Raw genomic sequence first — 24845 nt, 5'->3', positions numbered from 1 at the left:
TAACGGCCAGTATATATCAATTACTAGAGCTACCAGAGCACAAAGGAGATGTAGTGTCCTTACCTGCCAGTGAGGAATGAATCATTTTGAACTTGACTGTTAAAGTTAATAACCACAAATAAAGCTTTTTGCACATGCCATTTGTTCTGAAAATGGTACCAGCTGTGATGGCCTCAGCCTACTTGTGGCCCAGCCAGAATTAGAACTGAGAAATACCTTGCTTCCTACCCTGCAACTCAGCCCATTCAAATACTGCCTCCTCTTTTAAAGCCTGACCCTGCAAGTCACAGAGCACCCAAGTCAATAAGCATTTAAATATGATGATGAAGAACACAGTAAATGCCTAGAGGAAAAAAAAAAGACAAAAATGCATACATTCCTGAGGGTACCTGACAAGTGTCACATTGCACGTCACAGGATTGGGTCCTAAATATGTAGATTTAAATATAGCAAGTACAACTGTAAAAAGACAACATATTTATCAAATTCAAATTGGAACTAAAGCACAATTTTTTAGTGGCTGGGGTGGTTAACCATTGGAACAAACCACAAAGGGAAGTGTTAGATTCTCCATTTCTTAACATCTTCAGATCAAAACTAGATGCCCTTCTGGGAGATCTGATTTTGCCAGAGACTACTGGGCTCAATACAGGGGTAACTTGGTGAAATATAATGACCTGTGATATACAGATTAAATGATAGAATGCTTCATTCTGGCATCTATAAATAGTTTCTCTGTTCTTGCTCTGGTTAGGGAACTGTGAACCCATCAAGTGGTGCATGGGAAACACAGAAACCTGCACACCAGTATCTTAGCAGTCAATGAAGAAGAACAGATTTTCCAATTATTTAGACTTCAAATGCAAAACTTTAAAGCCTCACATATGTTCTGTGGCTCCTTTGAAATCTAAACTCTTAGAAAACGGTCTGTTCTTAAGATTTGCAGTCAGGCTGGAGGCATAGTGCAGGAATCAGGGTGGGGACAGAAAAGAAGAATGTACAGCACAAGCGCAGTAAGAATGCAGCTTGGAAACAGTTGCTGTGCATCCATAAGCACCTGACTGATTATTACCTACCTGAGCCACTATGTGACCTCATTGACCACCTTTCTAGTATTGACTGCTTGCCCCAGTACTAAAGTTGTGCAATTAGCTCAGTGAACAGTTCAACACATACTCATGCTGAGCTGTTCTAATTGGGCAGTAGTTGTGATGTTAAGCTTTGGTATCAGGGAAGAAACTATTCCTTTTAAAGCAAACTGATTTGATTTATGATGAAATCTTCCCTGAGGATTCTGAAAGGTCCGCACAAATGCATGGCATACCCTGCCAAATTGCATTTTAATGAAAACAGCCATACTGCTGATGGGGCCTAATTGCTTCATTCGAATTTAAAGGGGATAAGAAAAGTTGATCTATAGCAAAAACATTAGGAGTATTTTTTTAACATCTTGTTTTTATCTCTTTGCAGGAAGAATAATCAGTGGCTATGAGGAGCCAGAGACTGATGCATTCTCTGTTGGCTTAGTTTCAACTAGAAATGTCTTCTTAGGTGAAGAAATTTTAACATTTGGTTATTAAACTCACTTCTGGTTAAAAAAAACTTATTGTAGAGTGATTATGGAGTTCATGCTGCTTTAGATTGCTCCTTTTTATGAGACAAAATTGTTGGATGCTTGTGTGTGGTCTATAATTTTGCATTCTAAAGCAATGATTCCAGTAAGTAAAACAAATTCAGTTCTTTGCCTGTTTCCCTTTCTTAGTTGTCTACACCTCTCTACTTCTTTAAACAAAACTCTTCCCCAATATGTGTAAAGGGACAAATGGTTGCATCTCTGTCAGTTCCATCAAGTGGGCTTTCAAGAAGTTAAATGAGTCTTGCATGCAGTGAACAATGGCCCTGCAGGGATCTAGTTTATTTTATCAATTGCCAAAGATGGCATGTAAACTAGTCTTCTTCTGCTCTAAATCCCCAGGCTTCTCCACCACAGGGAGTTCTGAAGTCTCTCCCCTGCTAACTCAGGGTCTCTCTCAGGGCCCTCCCTGCCTGGAGAGCTTTGTGGTTGCTCTCCTCTGGAACGTTCTCTCTTTGTATTCTGGAGGCTGTTCTTCTCCCTGCACCCTTTGGAGTAGTTTCCTACATAGGAACTTCCTCTCTATGTTCTAGGGCCTCCTACCTGAGCACTCATAAGCCTTTATTAGGCCCATGTCCTCCTTACCTAATTAACTCTCCTCAGCTGCTTATCCAAATAACTACCCACAGGTTGATCTGGGTTGGCTTATTCTCCTTCAAGCCCGTCAAAGGCAGGCTGGGTGCCTACGCCCTCAGAGGGGCAGCCCAATTGACACTGTCATTTGTACATATTTGAAAACCTCCCCCAGAGCTATTTATCATATGTCTTGATTGTTCAAAACAGTACTGCTCTCCTTCTAGCTGCAGTGCCCTGGGGACATCCTTTACATGTGCCTGACTAGGCAATGGAACAACAAAAAGGAGATGCTGGCTAAAAGTTTCAAAAGCTCCTAAGTGACTCAGGAGCCTAAAACTCATTCTCAAAATGACAAGTATTTAGAACTCAGATCCTCAAAGGCATCTAGATGCCTAAATCCCATTGACATCAATGGGAATTAGGCACCTAGTATGATTTTTAGATGTACCTAAGTGCCAGTCTGCATCTTAAGTATGTAAATACCTTTAAAAATCTGACCCCAAGTCACTTAGGCATTTTTGAAAATGTTTCCAACTGCACCCACGTAACCCATCCCAATGTTTACCCTGAGAAAATGAAAAGAAGAGACTTTGGAAATTAGTCAGCACTGTTACTCTTGTATTACAGCGATGGTCAAGAAAGGCTGTAATGATATACTTCCTGTTGTATCTCGGTGCCTTCAGTGAAGAAGCTCCCAATAGGCTGTCAGTGTAAAGGACAATAAGTTTTGGCACACATCAAAATTATTATCCCTCAAGGTAAATATAGAAGCTTTGCTTCATTTGATATTTACCTCTCAATGACCAATACGTCTTGATGTGCACTTCAACAGTAGTCAGTATCTACTTATTAGATATGCAGCCTGTGTGATTTACTGTATTTATGCTGTGCTTCTACAGTATTTATCCAAATATAACTAAATCTATCCATCCATTTCTGGATCATCACACACACACTGAACTCCCAGGCAATGTTCCCTCTAATTTTTTTACATCCATATGTGGAATGAATTTTGTTATGGGCACCAATATGGAGGTGATGTGTGGCAAGGGTGGGGCAGAGGGGTCGGAGTGTGGGAGAGGACTCAAGGCTGGGGCAGAGGGTTGGGCTGTGGGGGCGGGGAGGAGGAGGCAGAAGTGAGGGCTTCAGCTGGAGGTGGAGGCTGGGGATAAGGGGGCTGGAGTGCAGGCTGCCCTGGGACTGTCGGGGGGGAAGAGAGGACTTCCCCCAGGCCTCTCTCACCATAGCAGCCCAGGGCCAGGGGAGATGTGCCTCTCCCTAGCAACGGCGGGGCTGGACAGGGAGAGGAACCTCTCCTCATTTGCACGGTCCTTGATAGCCTGCTGTACTGTTGTGCAACTTAGAGAGAACTTAGCTCCCAGTACAAAACTCATAAGACTTACTAAGGGGTATTTGTCTATACCTTATAAGATCTTAAACCCTCTCACAAGCAATCACCCCTTCCTTGAGCCTGCAGGTAGTCCCAGATTATACTCCATGATGTTATTCCTTTTCCCCTTGTAAATTACCAGTCAACTTTTTATCAAATAGATGAGGATTGCTGATAAGACCACCCTTATTTTGTTCAGTCACATTTTCAGTGGTAGATATATATTTAACCCCGTGAAAACCTTGGGATAGTTTAGTTCATATGCTATGAAAATAGACAAAAGCAATGCTGCTCACATCAACCTTCTAGTATTGCAGCAAGAGATTTATTTCTGTAATAACCAATTAGATGGATCAAAACTGGCTGACTACTGATTAGCATACAATTTCTTGTCTGTACGGACTTGCCTTTTACAGGGACAAATAGAGGGACAGAGCTTTTGTTAAGCTCCAAGTATGACCAACCTTAAACCACTGTAAGCTGTAGTTAAAGCCATTCATGTTCTTAGATCTATTTTTAGACTTTTCATGTCTATTTTTATATCTCCAATACCATTAGCAAGAAATATTTTCTATTACTACCATATTGGCATGATCACTCCAAAGTGACAGGGGTGAAACTGTGCTGTGTGACTCCAATGCAGTCTAAGGTGAGGGGGAGAAAAGGCAGTGATAGACTAGATCATGTATGTCCAGGACCAGTGTGCAGGGGTAGGAAAGAGAGGAAGTTTTAGGGAAGTAATGGTTGGATTGTTTGATTTAAATAGGAAGGAAAGGAACCTACATGTTCCCCAGCCAGGACCTCCATGTTCTCGAGCCCGGACTGTACTAAAGGGATAAATGTCCTGGTTCCCCAGCAGGCTCAACTGTTACCAGCATAGAGATCTTTCTGTCTGAAAGAACTTGTTCTCCATGCCATATTGCACAGGAGCACAAGAAGAGATGATCACATTAGCTTTGGCTGTTGGTGTGGCAGTGTTTTCTGAACCAATGTCTTCTGTCTCAAAATGACTGTTAGCGACTTGATTACCACTAGTTACATTGAAAAAAGCTGATGTTTAAAATATCTGAATGAGTGACTGTGATAGGGCCTTCAGTGGCCAGGCAGCCTAGTAACAAAATCGTTGGTTATGGGAGGCTGAAGGGGGACCTGACCTCTCCTCCCTCAGGTCCTGGCCCAGGGTCCTGTGTTGGTCACCCCTAAACAGGGGAGATGGATCTTTCTCCCAGCCATGAGGAGGGGTTCAGGACCTGTTTTCCCAAGCTGCTCCCTATGCAAGTCCTTTTAGTTTGGGGCATAGCTCCGCTAGTCCAGTTTCCCCACAGTTGGGGCTTATCTGCAGGTTCCCCCTGGCAGGGGAAGACTTACTTGCATCCAGTGGCTGCATTGGCAGGCTGGTCTGTGCCTTCAGGTAGGCATACAGAGTGTGTCTGCCTCTTTGCCAGTCAGCCCTTGACTGAGCCAGGTTCCCTTCTTTTCTCCCCCCTCCACGCCTGGTATTGGCTGCAGGTATATTAGGGCAGGGCTAGCTGAGCCCACAGGTTTTCTTTAACCCCTACTGTGCCTGGTAGCATTCTCTCTGCTCCTTCACAGTGTCCTTTATGTCAAACACTAAACTCCATCTCCATGGCAGCATGCCTCTGTATCTGACAGACAAATATAAAAGCTGGGAGCATTCTAATCTGGTTTCAAATGATTTTCCCACGTCTTTTGTGTTTTTCACTGTAATACTTGAAAGTTACAATTAAAATACGACTGAAAACAAATACAAGGTCACAGTCTTGGTGCTGCTGGTGCAAGAGTATTCCTCTCTGCAGATCATGCTTCCTGGAACATTCTTACCAAATCTTCCCACCTCATTGACTCTATTTAACTTAAAATCTCATGACAAATCCATCTTTCCTTCTCTCTCATCAGTCTGGATTGCCCCACAAGATCTGCATATTGCTAGGAGGAAGGAAGAAGCAGGAGGTGATGTGCATCAGCTTCTGCCCTTCCAAGGTTGTCAGGGAGTCTCCAGACTAATTCTCTTTTGTGGTGAGTCCCCTGCATAGTACAAACCTCCTTCGTAATGGTCCCAAGGGCAGCTGCCTGTGTTGAAATCCATACCAGCAAGGCTCCATTTGAAGCTGCCCTGCAAGTGTGCCATCACCACCACTGGGCCATGGAATCACTCTCCAGAGGGCCCTGTGTGCCCAGTAGAATCTCTGTGGTGCCTGGGGGTTGGATTCTTCTCTCACAAGGTGAAATCCCACCCCAGAATTGAAGGAAGGGAGGAAGCACCATGGGCAGAACCCACTTGGAGTCTCCCTCTCCCCAAAACCCTTCTTGAGGGTTCCATAGAAAGCCACGATCTGCTCCATTATAACACTTAGAATCAAATGCTTTAAGTATTCCTTATTTAATAGCTCTTATAAGAGCAGGTAAAATAATGCCAGGAAACAACTTCCTACACCACTAGGTCCATTATTATTCATAACAAAAATGATGAGGTGTACAAGAAAAATGCAGTTACATTTCAGGGTTATACAGTAGCATGAAGTGGGATTTCATTAGTGCTTAGAGAAAAAGGACAATGTAATTCAGCAATACTGCTTAAAAATCAAATTTGCTGGCTAGTGGGAAAAACCGGATGAATGCTTCAGGCAATGATCTCACTTAGCATTCTGTCAGAGGTGCCCATCTAAGAGATGAAGGAATTTACTCCGACTAATTAGGCATTATATACTAGGCAAGGTCAAAGCTAAAGAGCAGATGTTAGTTCCCCTTAATTGAGAAAAACCAGCAAAGTGGCTGAAAAGATTAATTTAGCTATTCCAGCTTCTGTTTCAAGCCCTGGATCAACAGTTCAGGGTCAACAGTTCAGGAACTTCTGCCTTTTGATAGTATTCTGTTCATGTAATCCAAGGAAAAAAATCACTTCTGGCCTGTGAAGCCAAAGCCCTCGACAAAGTCAAGAGAAATCAAACTGAACACCAGGAATGGGGTGCAGATGCTGTATTTGATAACTCTGACCCCTCTAGTAAGTATGACTGCAATTAAGAAGCATTATCATAGAGGTTGTGCATGTACAGGGAGGGGAAAACAAGGAGTCTCTGTTCCAAACCACATCAAAAGGGGAATTCTCAGCAGTAAGTAGAGCGTTTAACTCTGAGCTCAATAGAGAGCATCTATTAAAAAAGTGAATCAGGCACCTGTGTGGGAACAAGAAAATGAGGGTTGACTACACTTGTGCTGGCTTGGAGCATTATAATGTTTTCAACATCACTCAGGTTAGGTTTAATTAACGTGCAGGTTAACAGCAGATGAACAAATGGAGAAAGTTTCTTCCCAGATCCTAAAAGACAGCAATGGAGTGATACAGTTTGTATCAAGAATTTTCAAGTGGAAATCTGGAGTAACTCCACCAAAATCAGAGTGATACTGGTGAGAGTGAAAGGAAAATGAGATGCAATATCTCCAGGTGCTTTGGCTAGGGTGAGAGCTGGGTTAATGAGCTAGCCTTTATCTGGAAAGGAAGCGTGTGCCTACTCACAACAGTGAAAATGACTTGGTGATCTTTTCACCTTTTAAAACCACCAACTCGAATTTCAAAAATTATGTCTTCAAGTTATGTTTGTGTAATGCCATCATCTTCCAATTATGTCTTTGAGTGCAAAAGCATGGCCATCAGTGGGTTTGCTTAGGTGTAACTGATTAGGAATGTAAGCCCCATTTCAGCAAGTCACTTAAGCACATGCTTAACTTTAAACACATAGGTAAGTGCCTGATGTGCACACTGTGGCAAAATGAGAACAGACACATGCATGGAATTAAGTGGTAGGCTGCAACTTTTATTAATCGTTAACACAGGTGAGGAGTGCTACTTGCCCATCACCCATACTCTCCTATACCAGGCATTGAATTGGTTCCAGGGCAGGGATTCCAGGGCTCCTTACCATATAACCCATAACACAGGGTAGGGACTCCTCAGTCTACCCCATAGGACTCAACTCTGAGTCCTTGCACCCTCCCTACCATAAGCCCAAGGCTCAACATCAAAATCCCAGGTCTTTTCCCTCTGGGAACTGTTCATTTTATTCTCTTAGCTGCACTAGAAACTGGCTGCAAGTTGTGACAAATAAACAGCTGCACCCCGTACCTCAGTCAGGTATTAAGTGCATTCCTACTCAACCCACTGTGGCTTGCAGGTGCTGCGAGGAAGGCAAAAAACTCCCTGGTCTTCTGCCAATTGGCCCCTGGGAGAAAAAATTCCTTCCTGACCCTTTGGCTAGATTGGCTAGAGCTGCAGCATCTGTCAGGCTGAGTTTCCATTCCTTGTTTGGGTGGGTATGGTGGGCTGCTAAAACAGAGCTGAAAGAGGCTCCACACGGCCCCTGCTCTGGGCTAAATCCTGGGAGCAGAGGAATGCTGGCTAATCAGCACCTCCCTCCTTCAGCTGGCCAATGGGTGCCAGAGACTCTCACAAGGAGATACCTATTGTCCCTTGGCGAGCATCTCCCTCCCTTGCTCCTGGGTCTGTTCTGCTTTCACTGCTGATGGTATCAAATTCCCTCACCCATTGATGCAAGTGAGTGGCATTTTGCTGAACTGGGTAAAGGCAATACAAATTTAGAACCAGGATCCAACTCACTTTCCCTTAGCTGCCCTGGCTTTGCAGAGATAACAGGAGTAAAAAGTAGTTTATATATAAATATGTAACAGTGGGCGAGTCACTTCTGTTTTTCTCTACCTCTGTTACCCATCTGTAAATGGGGATAAAACTTCCTTACCTTACAGCACTGCTGTGAGCCACTTGGATTCTACGGTGAAGGAGGCCATAGAAGTACATAGATAGAAGGCTACAAATAACTGTGTATGTAACCCTAGGGCAAGTACTTAACCCTGTGTGCCTTACCTTCCCATTAGTGAAATGGGGATAAAACTTACCAACTCCCTTCTGGAGGAAAGGTGCTATGTAAATGAAAAGTATTGTTGACAGTGCACTTGTATAAAGGCTTCTCTTTTTATGCTAATTTATATTTATAAATAAAAAGTGAATGATAGCCAATTTACTTTTAAAAAGGTGTGTTCACAGGCTCCCTCTCACGCATGTACCTTTTATTATTACTATTATATATTTATAGCACTATGAATGGGCATGGTGCTTTAACAACACATATTAAAAGAGATGCTGAAAAACTCAAAATCTCACCCAGACAAATACAATAACTAGAAAAAAAGTGAATACATGCGAAGTTATGAAGACCTTTGTGGTGACATCCATATAGGGTTTTGAGGAGAAGTGGAAAGGTGCAACACATACAGTTGTGGGAGGCTATACCAAGTATAAGAAGGCAGCATGGAAGAAAGTATGAAGCTGAGGGTGTCAGGAGGAGACAAAGCAGAGAGGATTATAAAGCGTGCCATAAGAGGAACAGAATTAAATGAATGCTGAGATGTGGGCAGGTCCTGGAAGGTAAGGATGCAAAGACTGAAATGAGTACAGGAAAGGCACAGAAGCTAGGGGCAGCGAGCTAGAAGTTTTTTCATCTAAACTATTATTTTGATAAAGATGCGAATGAAATGCATATTACGAGCTATTGATATAAATACTCAATATTCTCTCCCTATAGAAAGGGTTAACAACCAAAGAAAGCCTAGATCAGGGATCCAAGGATGGAAGACCATAGCAACTACACTTGTATGGCCCGTAAGGGGATGGTGAGCTCTAAATACAGTCTTTAAACTGGATGGGGACTAGCAGAGGACTGGCAGGCTGAATCCCATCTTATTAACAATAGACACCATCAGACTGACAGACCATGAGCAGAGCCCAGCACACTAACTTTGTTTTCATATTTCTTTTTCTTTATCTACCTGTACCTCTTTAGATTGATTTGTGGTGAGTTAAATGTTGATCTGCTTATGTATCATTTATTTTCTTTTGATTTGTATTCTACTTTTTCTTAACACACTTGTATTGCAGGAATGAACGTCAAGAGTCTGAGGCTGTTTGGAAGAAATGTGCACAGTTCATCAGAGAACAGAGCCTTCATACTTGAAAGGAGAGATGATGAGGGGGCAGGCGGTGTAGTTTAGTTATTTCAGAATTTTTAGTTGAAAGACAAGGACTAGAGGGATCTGTGTCATAAAGAGCAATTGCTGCTGGGGTTGTGGTTAGAGCGACACACAAATAATCCAGACAGCATGCACAAGAGCTGAGCTAGAGGAGCCTGCCATGACAGAGGTCTGAATTCAAACTTCAATGATTCAGTTAAAAAATACAATGGCTAGTGCAAACTCTTGCGAGATTTACATCTCCTGATCCCCTACAAGTGCCCCAAGTCTGCTGCAGGTGCAATTATACAAGATGCAATATACTTTAATGCACAGTTCAGAATGAAATTATTTAAGGAAAACAGTTGGCAGATTTTGAACTACATAGGGCAGGGGTCGGCAACCTCTGGCACGCGGCTTGCCAAGGTAAGCACCCTAGTGGGCCAGGCCAGTTTGTTTACCTGCCGCGTCAGCAAGTTTGGCCAATCGTGGCTCCCACTGGCCACGGTTCGCCTTCCCAGGCCAATGGGGATGGCAGGAAGTGGCGAGGGGTGAGAGATGTGCTGGCAGCAGCTTTCCGCCATCCCCATTGTCCTGGAGCGATGAACTGCAGCCAGTGGGAGCTGCGATCAGCCAAACCTGCCAACGCAACAGGTAAACAAACTGGCCCAGCCCACCAGGGGTACTTACCCTGGTGAGCCGCATGCTAGAGGTTGCCAACCTCTGACCTAGGGATTCAAAAACATCATAGATGGAATCCAGATTTGGAAATGCGTCAAACGTGACCCGGATACCTATTTAGAAGTTACACTCAAATCTAACTCACATAGGACTCAAAAGAGCAGGCTGATCAGATATAGCAAAGAAATCACCATGGGTAATAGTGCTAGCACTTTATTGCACTGACAGCATTAGAGATGCCTCAGATGTCCTAGCTCTTGCCCAGCTTTACTTCTGTTATGGTAACTAGCTTTCCAATGGGAGGGGGCTAGAATATAATTATGTCTAAGAACCTGGAGAACTTTACTTTCAGGAAGTACTTGATGAGCGAGGAAGGAATAAAGCCGGAACGTTTCATTGTCTAAGTTTTTTCTTCATGCTTGCACACAGAAGTGAACTGGTTCTGCAGGTGAGTGAAATCAGAAACTAAGAATACTGTCATTGTTCCACATTCCCTGCCCCACCCTACAACCAAAAAAGCAAAAAATTTCAAAAATTGACCAAAAAACCAAAGAGAAAATCCTGACAGCATATCAGCTAGACATGAAAGGGGATGTGTTTAGCAAGTTACATTCTTCAGTTCACAATGGGCAAACTACAAAATTGCAATGGGGCTGAATTAAAAGGAAAATTAAGTAACACCAGCCACACCATTAGCTGAAATGGAGAAAGACTCTTATGTGCTCCAACAGCATCTAGATATGTCAGCAGCAGATCGGGAGGGCCCAGGTACAGTCTTAGAAGCATTTCAAAAGCATTTTCAACCCACAAAAGATGTCATCTATAAAAGATCTCTCTCTATTCAACAAGTGTTATAAAAAATCTGGAGAAGCAATAGATCAGTAGATTGCCAAACTATGCAAAATGGTTGACTTGTGCAATTATCAAATCTTAAAAGATGAACTAATTTATGATAGATTAGTAATATGGATGAAAGATTCAGGAGGACAAATGAGAAAGCTCAGGGAGCCCCCGCTAACTGTACAAAGAGCTACAGACATGTGCAAGGCTAGGTAAATAAGTTCACAACCAAATGCAGAGCATTAGTGGAATGGACACAGATCATTCACCAAGGAACACAGGGAAAGCATGAAAATACAAGGAAAAAATACACCAAAACACATGCAAAAACAAATGGCCAAATACAAAACAGAGGAGAAACAAAATGAAAAGACAGACCTATTAGTAAGAGGAGAAAAACATGACAGTGGAAAATGCTCCATATATGGAGAGTAATAATTTTGGCAAGAGAAATTGTTATACCAAAGCTTGTAGACAAGGAAAAAAGGAAAATACTCAGGAAACTAACTGACTCAGGATGAGATTTGTACATATATGACATTAATGCAGTGGGAAACAGCAAGCCTAAATCATTTGTAAAGCTCAAACTAACACCAGATGCAAGGAGAGGGCAGCAGCAGGCAAACAGACAGGAAACTGAGTGCTAGTAAACAGTGGGGCATCAGTGAACGTGCGAGGCTACAAAGGCTTCCTCAGCATTATGCAAGAGAAGAAAGAAAAATTGCAACCAAGCAAAGCCAAATTAAAAGTATATGATGGCATGATCATAATACCACAAGCACAACGTAAACTGCAAGCAGAATACCGTGGTAAAGAACACAGGCTGAAGTTTCAGGTGGTACAAACACCACAGAAATGACTCCTTTCAAAACAAATGAATTCGTGCACCTAGTGATAATAACTGTGACAGTTATGGCAATTTCCTGCCATATCCTTGAAAGAACTTGTGGTATTAGATGTATGTATTACCATGGGCCAGGATTGTATGTAACCTCTCTAGGGAGGAAGAGGTGAGAAATATTGCAATGCTATGCACTTTCTTTGGGGTCCACTGCTCTAAATCAATGATTTATGTACGATTATGTTCTGTTCTCCAGGGGAAAGGCTACCACAGCTCCTCCAGGAAGTAAAAAGTGGTGGTGGTGATTAAGGCAAGTCAGCTAAGTTGTAACCCCTCAGAGAAGTATCCCCTCCTGGGGAGGTTTCTTACATATACTAACTCAAGCTGGATTTCCCAGAGACCAACAGACAAAGACAGGATGTTTGGATAAATAGCCTGGCTCAAGGCCTTCTTTCCCGATCCAGCAAATGGACGGGACCTTCTTTCCAAAGGATGGGAGGGGCAGTCCTTGCAGAAGAGTTGGAAGGACTTGAACTGCTAAGGTCCCATAAGACTGACGGATGACCTTTGGTAAACTGTTAGCATGCCTACAGGAACTTTTATTCCTTTAATATACTTCCTCTATAATGTTTTTACCTTAAGAAAAAATGTGCTTGCTTAGAAGGAGCTGTGTGGTAACTTATAACTGTGAGCAATACACTGGTCATAGTCACTGCCTGTTTAGATAGTCTAGCGTGGGAGGAATAGTGCAGTGTAAGGCAGGAGACTATGAAGCCTTAAAAAAGCCTGGTCAGAAGGTAATCAGATGCAGGTCTCTGCCTGGGAGAGGTGATGGCTGGGCATTGGAAATCTTTAAGTGGGTGCCCTTATTGGACCACAGAGGGGGAATACTAGTACAGTTGCCCTGAAACTAACCCTGTGGAAAGGGACTCATTCAACAGACACACAAGCATAACAATAAACATATCCAAAGCAAACACTGCACTGTGGCACCCCTGCAGCACAGCTGTTACAAGATTGCCAAGGACTGGCATGTTTTCCGTAAATATTACACCTGGAAATAGAGAAAATGATTTATCCAGTGTAGCATCTGCCTTGCAGAGCTCGCTTTGCAATAAGAAAAAAAATAATGGGAACAATAAAGCCAAATGGGAAAAGTCATCATTGCTAAAGTGACAGAGCCCACAAGCTGGATAAGCAGTGTTTTAACCATCGAGGAGCCAGTCAAGCTGTACATTGGCATAGACCTAACTATGCAAACAAAGCACTAAAAAGAGCTCACCACCAAGTGCTTACAACTGAAAAATTACCACCTGACTTGGCAAAAGCAAAAATATTTGCAATATTTGATGCCATGGATGGATATTAGCAGGTGCTACTGGATAATGAAAGCAGCTACCTCCCCACATTTTGGACACTAGTATGTAGATATATGTGGTTGAGAAAGCTGTTTGGGATTAAACATGCAGTGGAAGAATATCAATGCCAGAAGACAGACATACTAACAGGACTCACAGGGATCGGCCAGTGAAGGCCAAGTATAACCAAACTTCACTCCCCATTCTGCCGTGGTACCTCATGACAGCCAAAGCCTGTGCTGAGTCCCATTCCCTTAGCCATCCTCCCTCGATCCCATCTCCATTGCTCAAGTATCCCTCCTGCTGATATGGTTCCTTCCATCCAAATAGTGCCTGCCTTCATAATGACTATTAGCATCTGAATTATGATTTGGTATTGACCAAATACCAATAGTCTTTGTATCTGATTATTTAAAGAGAAGTAGAATCATCCAATCCCCAATAGATGTAAAACCAAAACCATAGGACAGGGAATTCCACTAAACACAAGACTAAACGGACAAAATAATTGGATATCTAACTTTTTATTGTAAAAGAAAAATATTACTTGTCTCTTCAAGTTCATGTGATTTTGGAATTATGATTTAAAAGTGAACATGCTTGGGAGTTTCAGTTAGGCTTCTTTTTAAAGCTCATTTGTTTAGTTTCTCAGTTTTAAGAATGACACATTGTGAAGCCATGCTCACACTGTAGAAGGATCTGCTCCTAGGAATTTCCTGTTCAGTATATGACTATAATACTGAGGTAGACACAAACGATGTCATGCTAGATTTCCTCTTCCTGCAGCAGAAGCAGGGATCACATAGGAATTAACTGAAAGAAGACCTAAACTGTTGAGTTGTATTTCTCTGCAGAACAAAAAATGTATAGTTTTTCTCCTGCATATGGTAGTGAATCATACAACTAAAATATCCAAGCTCCTTAATTCACACTGCACTTAGAATAAAGGATTTATCAGTTAAAGAAAAATATATACCATAATGTATATTTTTCAATAAAATTGGGCTTCTGTCCATTTTTGCTCCCTTATAATATATAAATATAATATATATAAAGGCTGCTTTCCTTTTACATATGAATTCATGTCTTGTCTACACTGAAAGACCATGGCCAAGTCTATAGGGGTCCTAGGCACTGTGGTATTACAAATAATAAATAACTGATTCATTCCTAATTGAACTGGTTAAGCACAGACAGTTCAGTGTGTCTACACTGGCTATGTTGATTTGTGTACTGGAATCGGAGAGTCAAAGTCAAACGGGAACATTTTGATCATCCAGCCTGACCTCTTGTGTAACACAGGCCATAGAACTTCCACTGGTGGTTTACATTTTCTTCTAGGTTATTGATAAATAGCATAGGTACAAGAAACCAATTCCTGTGGGACCCCACTAGAAACATACCACTTGATGACGACAATTTCCCATTTATAATTACATTTTGAATACTGAAACCCTGTGTCTACACTAGTGCTATGCTAAATCTTTTCACTTACAGTGACTTCTTGGAAGATATCCCACTGTTCCTGGCACAGTTCCCAAAAGCCATGGATTCTGGGTGATTTCAAAAAGCAGCTGCATTGGGGACAGTAGAAGGACCATTTTAACCTATTTCCTTTTATTTTTTTTGTTGTCCTTAAAATAAACATTAAAACTACACTAAGATAACAATCTGAGATTTGAACAGCACAGAAGGCTTTAGTTATGCTTTCCCCATTAACTGTAACTTGGTTATATTGTACATAGAGGAGGCATCCTGCTATTAAAGTTACCACTATGTGTAAAGGAATAAAATATGCTACATGTGAGACTGGTGTTACAGATACTGGGGGAAACCATAACTTTGAATTTCCCAACTTTAGTACATAGATTGCATTAATACAGGTTTTTTACATTTCATTAGAAGAAATTATCATGATTTATAATTTAAGCCTGTTTAACTGAAGGTCAGGGCTTTCTCACTAAATACCTTGAAAATTTGTTTGACTAAGGCAGCCGAAGAATGGTAAATAAGAGCAAGTAAATGTATTTGCTGAATAATGTGAATGATTTATTTTTTTAAGTGCTGGAATGCCGCCAAATGAAAGCTGAAATACACTGTGATTGATTGATTCAGGATGGTGCCTTTCAAATTATGTTCAATAAAGATTTGTGGATTCAATTTGCTATTGATTGTCACTTTGTATTTAGTATAATTCATTCCACAGCACTTAATGGTATAAATGGTTATTTGTCTTACGGTCAAATCTCCCCTCATGCCTTAGATGGCATGGACATCTCCCATAGAACTGATGTGGCTCTGTTGCACAGATGATGGAGGGAAAGCCCACAAAAGTATTGGGGGTGGGATAGAAAAGGACAGAGAAGTAGTAATGAGTGAGAAGAAATGAGGCTTGGTTAGTGGATCCACCACAACCACAGATCCACTGCCCACTGTAAAGCAAAGGCAGAACAGCTGAAGTATTACAACCTCAGGACAGTTGTTCAAATTCAATGACCACTTATGATACACTTACACTTAATCAATGCTCTTGTGCAATATCATTTAGATTCTGAAATAAACTTTCACAATAACGTTGTGCTTTTGAAGACATCAGGACAAAAGCAAGAGTCATTAATCATTCATTTTCATGACTTTCTACAGGTGGTGAAATATCAATAACTCTTTTTAATGCGCCATCCATTAACCACAATATTCCATCAGCTAAATGCAGTGTGTTTTATAAGACTGTAGTCAGCACCAAGAAAACTCTTACCTAGTAATGTTTTGATACCACGAGTGAACTATCAATTCATCTAACCACTGTTTCTATAGTTAAATTATCATCACGTCAGGCTCATTTCATTCCAATTCCTAAGCCTGTGCTGAAGGCTAAAAGTCCTGAAAGCAATCCTTAAAAAAATCAGATAAAACAAAAGATAACTGTGGTTGCTTGTGCCAAACACAGAATTCTTGCTGGCTGCTCTCATCAGCAGTCTGGCCTATTAACCTCTATCCCTTCTATTTTACAGCAGGCGACAATGTTTTTTGTGATGTTCCAACATGATAAGATGGCTAAGTCTTCCCTCCCCTCCCCCTTTTTGAAAATGTCTCTAGTGTCTGTAGAGAGAAGACAAGTCAAGTCATGGCAGAAAGTCTAAATTGACTAAGGGTACATCTCCATTTAAGGTGGGAGGTGTGATTCCCAGTTTGCGTGGGTACCTGTTGGGTGGCTAACTCGAGCCACCACCCATGCTATCCTGGTTACTTGGCTAACCTGTTGTTTTTAGAGCTGAGTACATCTGTGTGACCTGGGAAACACACCTCCCAGACCAGCTGTAGACAAATCTTAAGAGTGAGCCAAATCCTGTCTGCTAGACAGATTCTTCTGCGCCCACTAGAAGCTCAAGGTAACAGGTCTGTTGTCAAAGCCTCTGATTCATCATACCTTGACTTTACGGTAATCACACATTCAGCTCCTGGAAGGATATGTTCAGCCCTTCATTCTTCCACAGCAGATACATTAGAGTCTGGATCTTTTGGATAATACCTTATAGCTCTGTCTACTCTGTGGACATGAAAGATCACATGACACTTTAAAGTTTGCTGCAATGTTCTAGGCCAAATTTTACTCCTCCCTATCATTGTGCACTGGGCTATTTCCTTAGCTACTGCTCGCCACTGCCAACGTGGCTGTTTTTAAGTGCTGCCATGTGAAAACTATTGCTCATTAAAATGTCTAATTCCAACCATCTTAAAAGTGAACTTTAAATTATTTAGGGGCAAACCTTGAGGCCTGGATATGCATTCTTACACATCATGTTAGCCTCATATGATTTGTAAGCAGAGATGAACAATCTTGAAGGAGGCAGCTGGCTAAGAATCAGTTCTTTGGGAGAAGTGTATACAGTCACCATTGAAGGAAGGCTTCCTTACCTCCCTCACAAGCCCAGAGTAGCTGTGGCATCAAGCAAGCTATGCGGTTTAGTCTGTTTCTCTGCCAGAGAGCTAGGAAAATCAGTATTAAGGGATGAATTGCACAGAAAAAAAAAAGCACAAATCAGGCTTAAATTAGAAAAGCACAATATATTCACAATATGGCTGTGAATCTACATTAACTATATGGAGTCTGATGCACAGCTGCAGGGGTGGCTCTAGGCATTTTGCCACCCCAAGGACGGCCGGCAAGCTGCCTGGGGCAGCATGCCTGCGGAGGGTCCGCTGGTCCCACAGCTTCGGTGGACCTCCCACAGGTGTGCCTGCAGGAGGTCCTCTGAATCCGTGGGACCAGCGGACCCTCTGCAGGCACGTCCACCAAAGCCATGGGACCAGCAGACCCTCCGCAGGCAAGCTGCCAAAGGCAGCCTGCTTGCCGCCCTTGCGGTGCCGGCAGAGCGCTCCCACGGCTTGCTGCCCCAAGCACGCGCGTGGTGTGCTGGGGCCTGGAGCCACCCCTGCACAACAGGGTTGTAGCAAAGGGCAATGGCACATAATACACAAAAGCCACTTCATTACTGTATATATGGATAGAAGATAGAAATAATGCAGAACCCTGTTAGATATTTAATCATAATGTACAACACAACTACTATTCTTAAGTTTATTTTCTTGTTAGTTATTTACTGGAGAATTATATGCTCTGCATATGTCTGTGTATGTGCATGCATGCACACTCACACCCCCCTCAAAGATATGCAGAAAGGCCTACATTTTAATAATTTAGTTTCAAAGCCTGGTCATTTTCACAACCTTGTCTTACTCTATAATATCCCCAAACCCTCTGAACATCAGTTTCTCTGTATCTTTGCTTTGCAATGAATTGAATGAAGCCTTACCAATCGGCAGGGAATTAGTGTACTTGTAGCACTGAACTCATTCTTCCTCCTACTTTAATCAAAACTAGCAAGTTCAAAAGGAAAAAGGGGTAGAAGGAATTGTATATAAAGCTGGCATAACTTTTCTGCTCCTTCCTTAACTGGGATCATTTGTGACCTGGCACCGGACCAAAAGAGTTTAGGAGAAGACTGAAGAAGAAAACTGCAAGCCATGCAGTACGTGTATTGGAACTGACCTGTCTAATACCACGTGACTCATTGAGGCTTTGGACTGCACTAAATAAAGAGGTACAGCCGCCTGCCCATTGTGGGCAGAGTGGATTACATTTTCTAATGTAATGTAAAGAGGAGATGCATAGTAAAGAATACTGCCAAGTTGTGGTGAAAAAACCCACTTCAGCCTTAGCTTGAAATACACCTCTACCCCAATATAACGCTATCCTCGGGAGCCAAAAAATCTTACTGCATTACAGTATATCGAACTTGCTTTGATCTGCCGGAGTGTGCAGCCCCCCAACCCCACCCCGGAGCAGTGCTTTACTGCGTTATATCCAAATTTGTGTTATATCGGTCGTGTTATATCGGGGTAGAGGTGTAATTAAAAAACTTAACTTGCCCAGAGTAATTGATTTCCAGTGAGAAGCAAGTATATATGAATATGGGGCTCATAAGCTGGTTTCCACTGAGTGACTGTTGGACACCACTGAATTTACTTTATAACATAGGTATGGAAAATCACCAGAAACCATTTAGATTCAAGTTGAAATGTATAAAAACACACTCACATGAAAGTTATTTTGGGAAGTTGGTTTGAATTTTGTGAGATTCTTATTTTGTCCAAATGGGTTCATCCATCATTACCAGAAAACACTGTATATGAAAACTGATCCTTACTTTGTTTAGAGGTGAGACCATCACCAAAGCCAAAATGCAGCATCCAAGCACTACCTACACTTTACACCACTTGTGGTACTGAAAATACAGCCAAACCTTTTCAGGAAGCAAACCTCCAGAAACAAAGATGGACCCAAACTAGAAGTTCTGAGTCACAATTTGACAAGCAGATGGCTTAGTGGATCTGAGATATTGGCTTCATCTATTACAAAGATAGAGTCCAGCTTTAAGTTTGGGGAAGTTTCATGCTAGATCTGAAAGTTCAGGGATGCTGGACAAGGCTCAGCTAAAATCATGTAGCCAGACTAAGTAGGCAGATGTGCAGCGGGGCCACGGGAGAAAGAATCCTTTTTGGAACCATCTGTGGAGGCTCTTTCAGGCTAATAACTAAAGCAGCCCTTCACAGGATCATAGAAATGTAGGGCTGGAAGAGATCCCAAGAAGTCTTCTAGTCCAGCTCCCTGCACTGAGGCAGGACCAAGTTAACACAGACCACCCCCAATGAGTGTTTGTCTAACCTGTTCTTAGAAACCTCATGCCCAGTCCCCCTGCCCTGCTGAGGAATGGATTGCTTATCATGCCTCCCCATGCTGACCTCCCCACCTGCATACTTTCACAGCAAAGGAGACCTTCATGACTGCAGAGGAGGAGCCCATTTTCCCCCTTAACTGAAGTCTTTAATCTGAAGTAGGCACATTACTGAGGAAATGGGCTATAACCTTATCCACACAATGGTCTCAAGAGTTCATCTCCACAATGGCCTGGCCGTGAAAAATTGTTTTGACAGAAACTGAGAATCCTTCTGCACAGCCTGTACAGGTGGTAAAATGGTTCTAACTTTCCCATTCTAACATAAGCTTTATTGACCGGGAGCACTATTAATAATAAATTCTCTCTTTCCCAGCAACATGGACTTTATATCCTCCAGCTGAATGCCACTCTATCAAAGAGGAGGCATTCTGATTTGTTTGGGGACCATTGCACGCACACTTGTCAAAAGATAGATGCTGGCTTGTTAAGGAGAAATATACAGCAGTTTAAGCTTAGCTGAGATCACTAGTCTCCAGTGAATGTTTGTTCACACCAAGAAAACTACAGACCAGCTTCATCAAAATTGGCAGTTTCTGTTCAGAGATGCCCAGGACTGAAATAAAAGAGACACTACAAATCAAGAATGAAGTGCATTGGCAGAGCTGTGTGGAGGTAGATTGTATTGCACCTGCCTGCCCTATGCCTGGTTCTCAGTCTCCCCTGAATATTAGAATGCCAGGGGAAAGCTGCAGGTTAGGGGTGAAACCCTTTGGCAACAATGTCCGAGACGTAAGGGGTCATGGCTGACATATTTGGGGCAAGTAGAGGTCAAGTTTGAGGGGAATTTGCAAAACCAGGCCTGAAACAGCAGGTATATAACAGCTGAGAAGCAAATTGGCAACCTTTTGAGAGCAGCAGAGAGAAAAAGCAGGAATGTAGTAGGTTACAGATCAGGAATAAGGAGTAATTAAAGTGCTAAGTGGATCAGGACTGGAATAAAGGTGTGTTAGATCAGAGTTCAGGTGTATTGGTGGAGCTGGGTGAAGAAGATTGCTGTACTAGAACAGAAGGATGTTAGTGGATTACAGCAGTGAGTTTCAACCAAGAGTACTTGTACACCTGGGGGTATGTAGAGGTCTTCCGGGGGCACATCAACTCATCTAGATATTTGCCTAGTTTTACAACAGGCTATATGAGAAGCACTAGTGAAGTCAGTATAAACTAAAATTTCATAAGACAATGACTTGTTTATACTACTCTATATACCACACACTGAAATTGAAGTATAATATTTATTTTCCAATTGATTTATTTTATGGTTATATGTTAAAAATGAGAACAAAAGCAATTTATTAGTAATAGTGTGCTGTGACACTTTTGTATTTTTATGTCTGATTTTGTAAGCAAGTAGTTTTCAAGTGAGGTGAAACATGGGGGTATGACAAATCAGACCCCTGCAAGGGGTACAGGACTCTGGAAAGTCACTGGGTTATAGGTTTGGATTAAGGTGAATCAGAGAGGGAATAAATAGCTAAAAGGTATTGAATTACAGGTCACCCTTGAGTTACATTATCAGAGGTATGAACAAACTCAGGACCAACATGGAGAAGATTTGGAATCAGGTTTGGCAGAGCTGTAGGTGAAAGGGGGTGTCCATACCAGAATAGCATAGGTGCTGAAGATCAGTACAGCATCGCTTTGGCAATGGTGTACAGAGGGCTCTTGCGTGCAAAATAGCAGTATTTGAAAGCTCTGGGGTCCTTGTATGGAAATACCAGGTTAACAGTGAGATGCATTGGCAGAGGTGTAGAAGTCAGGTGCAGTGGAATGGTGGTTACTATACTGAGGAGGTGTATTGACACTACTTTTTGATCAATGGAATACCATGGAGTGGTGAGCTGTAAGTTTATGGGCATTCCAGTAACAGAACACGATTGGAGGCATCATTTACTTTAACTGAGAGGGGAATGTGTGGTTTCTTCCACGGCAGCAAGTGCTGTTCTAGACACTGACTACAATAGGCATTTAGAGGGATGGGAGATTCACATCCTTCGGCACCACAACACACATGATCGCCACTGGCCAAAGATGAGTGTTGAAGTGAAAAAAAATGACATTATTCTACTCAAACCTCACTTCCCAGAGTCACAGTCCCATAATTCCTCATATTCCATTCTAACCCTCCTCTGACAGCTCCCTGTTCCACCTTCCCTCCTGATCTGTGTCTGATTTCCACTCTCCGCAGGTTACACACACAGCTGGGAAGAAGGAGGGAGAAAAATGCCAGTGCCGTATACTGTGTTGCTGCAGGCAAGAAGTAAACCCGTGTGTATTACAGCGTGGCTATTGTTAGTCTGACAGTAAGTCATACCTTGCATTTTTGTTACATTTTCCATGTGGAATTGAATTGGTTGTGAAAATATAGAACATCAGTGGATTTCAGGAATTAAAATCTTTCCAGATAAGTCTATTCTTAGTGTCAAAGCCTTTGAAAGTATGTCTTTTTATGCTAAGAACACTAAGCAAATCAAGGGTTAAGAAATTAATGCAAATGTATTAATGCAAAACAATCTTTCTTTTGTTTTTATCATAGATATAAATCTAACCAGCATCAATTTGCGAGGGGCGGAGGAGAGGAAAAATGCAGGAGACTTCTCTTTTTCCCTGCTGCTCAACCTCCAAAGCTCCAGGTCACAGCCACAATTGGCTGAGAAGAACTGGCTGAGGTTTCAAGTTAGTTGAAGGGACTGTCAACTGAGCAACACAATACATTTCCCACATCCTCCTCTGAAAAGGTTTCCACACATTTTGGATTAGGTTCTGTTGTTTTATCTGATTCCATTCACTCCATCCCTCTTTACTAAAAATGTTTGGAACTGTAGTTCTCCTCTGTGGAGAGACCCACCTTCAAGGGGACACTATTGCTATTCTGGAACAGCAGAAATCAAAAGGGCACTTCTCACTCTACCAGAGAGCTGTCTCCCATGGTGGTGCTTAAAGATAAATATAATCAGCTTAGAGATGCTGTTATGTCTCCTGTTTTCTTCCTCCTCCTAATGGCTTGATTACTAGATCAATTGCTTAATCAGGTCAATGAATATTAACAAGAATATGGGCAACCTCTCTTAGCTGAATAAGGATTGAGCTATCCTGTTTGTGTACTCTGCACTGGAGCTTTAGGATGAGTTTTCAAACTAGATAAAATGATTACTTCCCCTAGGAACTTTCAAAAATAGTCAGTCAACACATGCTCCAGTCATAAGCATCAATTTAGTGTCTTTTTACATCTCATTGTAGATTCATGTTTCTCTTCCATGCCTAGTCCTAGCCTAACCCTGCAAACTGCTTACTACATAGAATCACACCCTGGAAATCAATTGGACTACTCACAGAAGTAGAGCCTATTCCTTGATAAGAGGTATTCGCAGAATTGATCTTTAAATCAGTAGCAACACCATGTCACTTTCCATATTCTTGCCGTGACTCCTACATTGCTGGAGGTCTGTATTTCACTCCTGTGCTGGACTTGGACAAGGGCCATTGTTTCTGATACAGAGATGTCAAATCATGCTTCTTCTCATCCCTCTGACTGAATCAGCCTAGCCTGCAAGTCTCTGGTCAATCCAACCTTCCTCAAAGTAGATTTTGCTGCATATTTACAGGAGGATATTGGCTTTCTGAAATTTTACTAATCATTGTAATGAGTTGATTGTCAGTGAAATGTGCCACACAGAGTCTCTTTATCCACAGAACAGGTAAAGCTGCAGTGAAAGTCTCCTCAAACTGTCCCAACAATGCGCTTCAGGCCTGGCCTGGCAAAAGATACTACGGGGCTGAGAGGGCATTTCAGGGTTAATAGTTTATTCAAACCCTTATATTCTCTGCTGGGATTGCAAACAAAGTAGAAAATTAGAACTAGTAGTCGTTGTGGGATTGTGTGAGGTGGACAACTGTCCACTGGGAACAGAACTGAATCCCCTGACTGATTCTACATCTGTCACCAAGAGCATCTATCACACAACGACTTTTGGTCTCAATAGCCATGGATAAGTTCCAAGCTGGAGATATGGGAAGGAATGGCTCTGTATTCCGATGCTACGCTTCTGAGTCACCCCTGGTTCCACAGGTTGAAACACAACTTCATTGTGCTAGAATGGTCCCTGTAATAGAGATTTAATATTCCCATGGGGCTCCTGTGCACTCAGAATAAGTCTAAAGGAACTGTGATAAAGTATCTGGGGAGGACAAGAAAGAGATTCCTCACATCATCTTCCCAGCAGCTCTCTCCAGTGCTCTTTGAAGCCTCCTGACTTTAGCCGACCTTTTTGTCTATTTGCTTATCATGTGCTGTATTTGCCAACTTTATTTCTAATGTCTCAAATGGGAGCCTGTATCCCCCTGTTCCTGTATGATGTCACTACATAAAATATTGCATGGCAATGTTGTGATGCAGTTTAAAGTTATACAAATACTTAACAGGTTTTCAAGGATCAACCTAAGGAAATCCAATCACTTGGTTAAAAATTGTTACACTTTACAGAAGAGAACCAATTTGGCATCGTCTTTTATGCCTTGACTGAAGGGCACATCCAGAAAATAGGTTGAGATCAGTCAGCTTTTCCCTTCGTTTCCTCTTCCTCCAGCACTCACCTCTTCTTCGCGAGGTTACAGGGCCACATTCCTTTTCGCACTAATTCATAGTCTTTCATTCAAACCATGGTTCTTACCTGTGACAACACTGGGGATTTTAGACAGAAAGCTCTTGACTGTTCGGATAGGTACTCCGCCTGCTTTGTCATCCTGCATTCTTGTAATTATATCTTCAATCTGGCAAGGGGGAAGGAAAGGATTACATTGGGTTTTCAAGAATAGTGACTATAGATACTCATAATACTGATAAAGTATTGGCACCAGCAAAAACTAGGTGCCATGAAATCTTTTCATGTCATTTGCTAAGATTTGCTAAGCTATTCCAACTCCCCTGTCAATGGGGAGAAGGGGAAAAGGGATTGAGAATGTATTGATATGGTTGGTTAATGCAAGGTTTACATGAACAATCTTGGAAGTGGAAGACGAAGTTCCATACATGTCAACAACTTCCATTTTTTCCTATTGGGCCATATGTTGAATTCCTTACTCAGTCAAAACTCCCATTGAAGATAGTTGGCCCAGAAAAACTAATGCATTTCAAAGGTAAAAGTAAAAGAATTGGAAAAAAATGAAGGAAGTGGAAAAATTAAGTAAAATT

General features: G+C 42.0%; 1 protein-coding gene and 1 long non-coding RNA gene across 2 annotated transcripts in view; one reads left to right on the top strand and one right to left on the bottom strand.

The window, feature by feature from the left end:
* Positions 1-24845, bottom strand: part of RGS6 (regulator of G protein signaling 6) — a 500599-nt gene that overhangs the window by 143449 nt on the left and 332305 nt on the right. The window contains 1 exon segment of the mRNA XM_032768378.2: positions 24325-24424. Within this exon segment, the coding sequence (XP_032624269.1) occupies positions 24325-24424 (100 nt within the window).
* Positions 1474-10032, top strand: LOC142046656 (uncharacterized). The gene is made up of 3 exons (XR_012655662.1): positions 1474-1551; positions 5517-5636; positions 9568-10032. It is a non-coding gene; the product is annotated as an uncharacterized LOC142046656 (long non-coding RNA).

This window comes from Chelonoidis abingdonii, chromosome 4 (genome assembly GCF_003597395.2).
Source record: "Chelonoidis abingdonii isolate Lonesome George chromosome 4, CheloAbing_2.0, whole genome shotgun sequence".
NCBI classification, from domain to species: Eukaryota; Metazoa; Chordata; order Testudines; family Testudinidae; genus Chelonoidis; species Chelonoidis abingdonii.
This window is presented reverse-complemented; position numbering and strand designations above follow the sequence as displayed.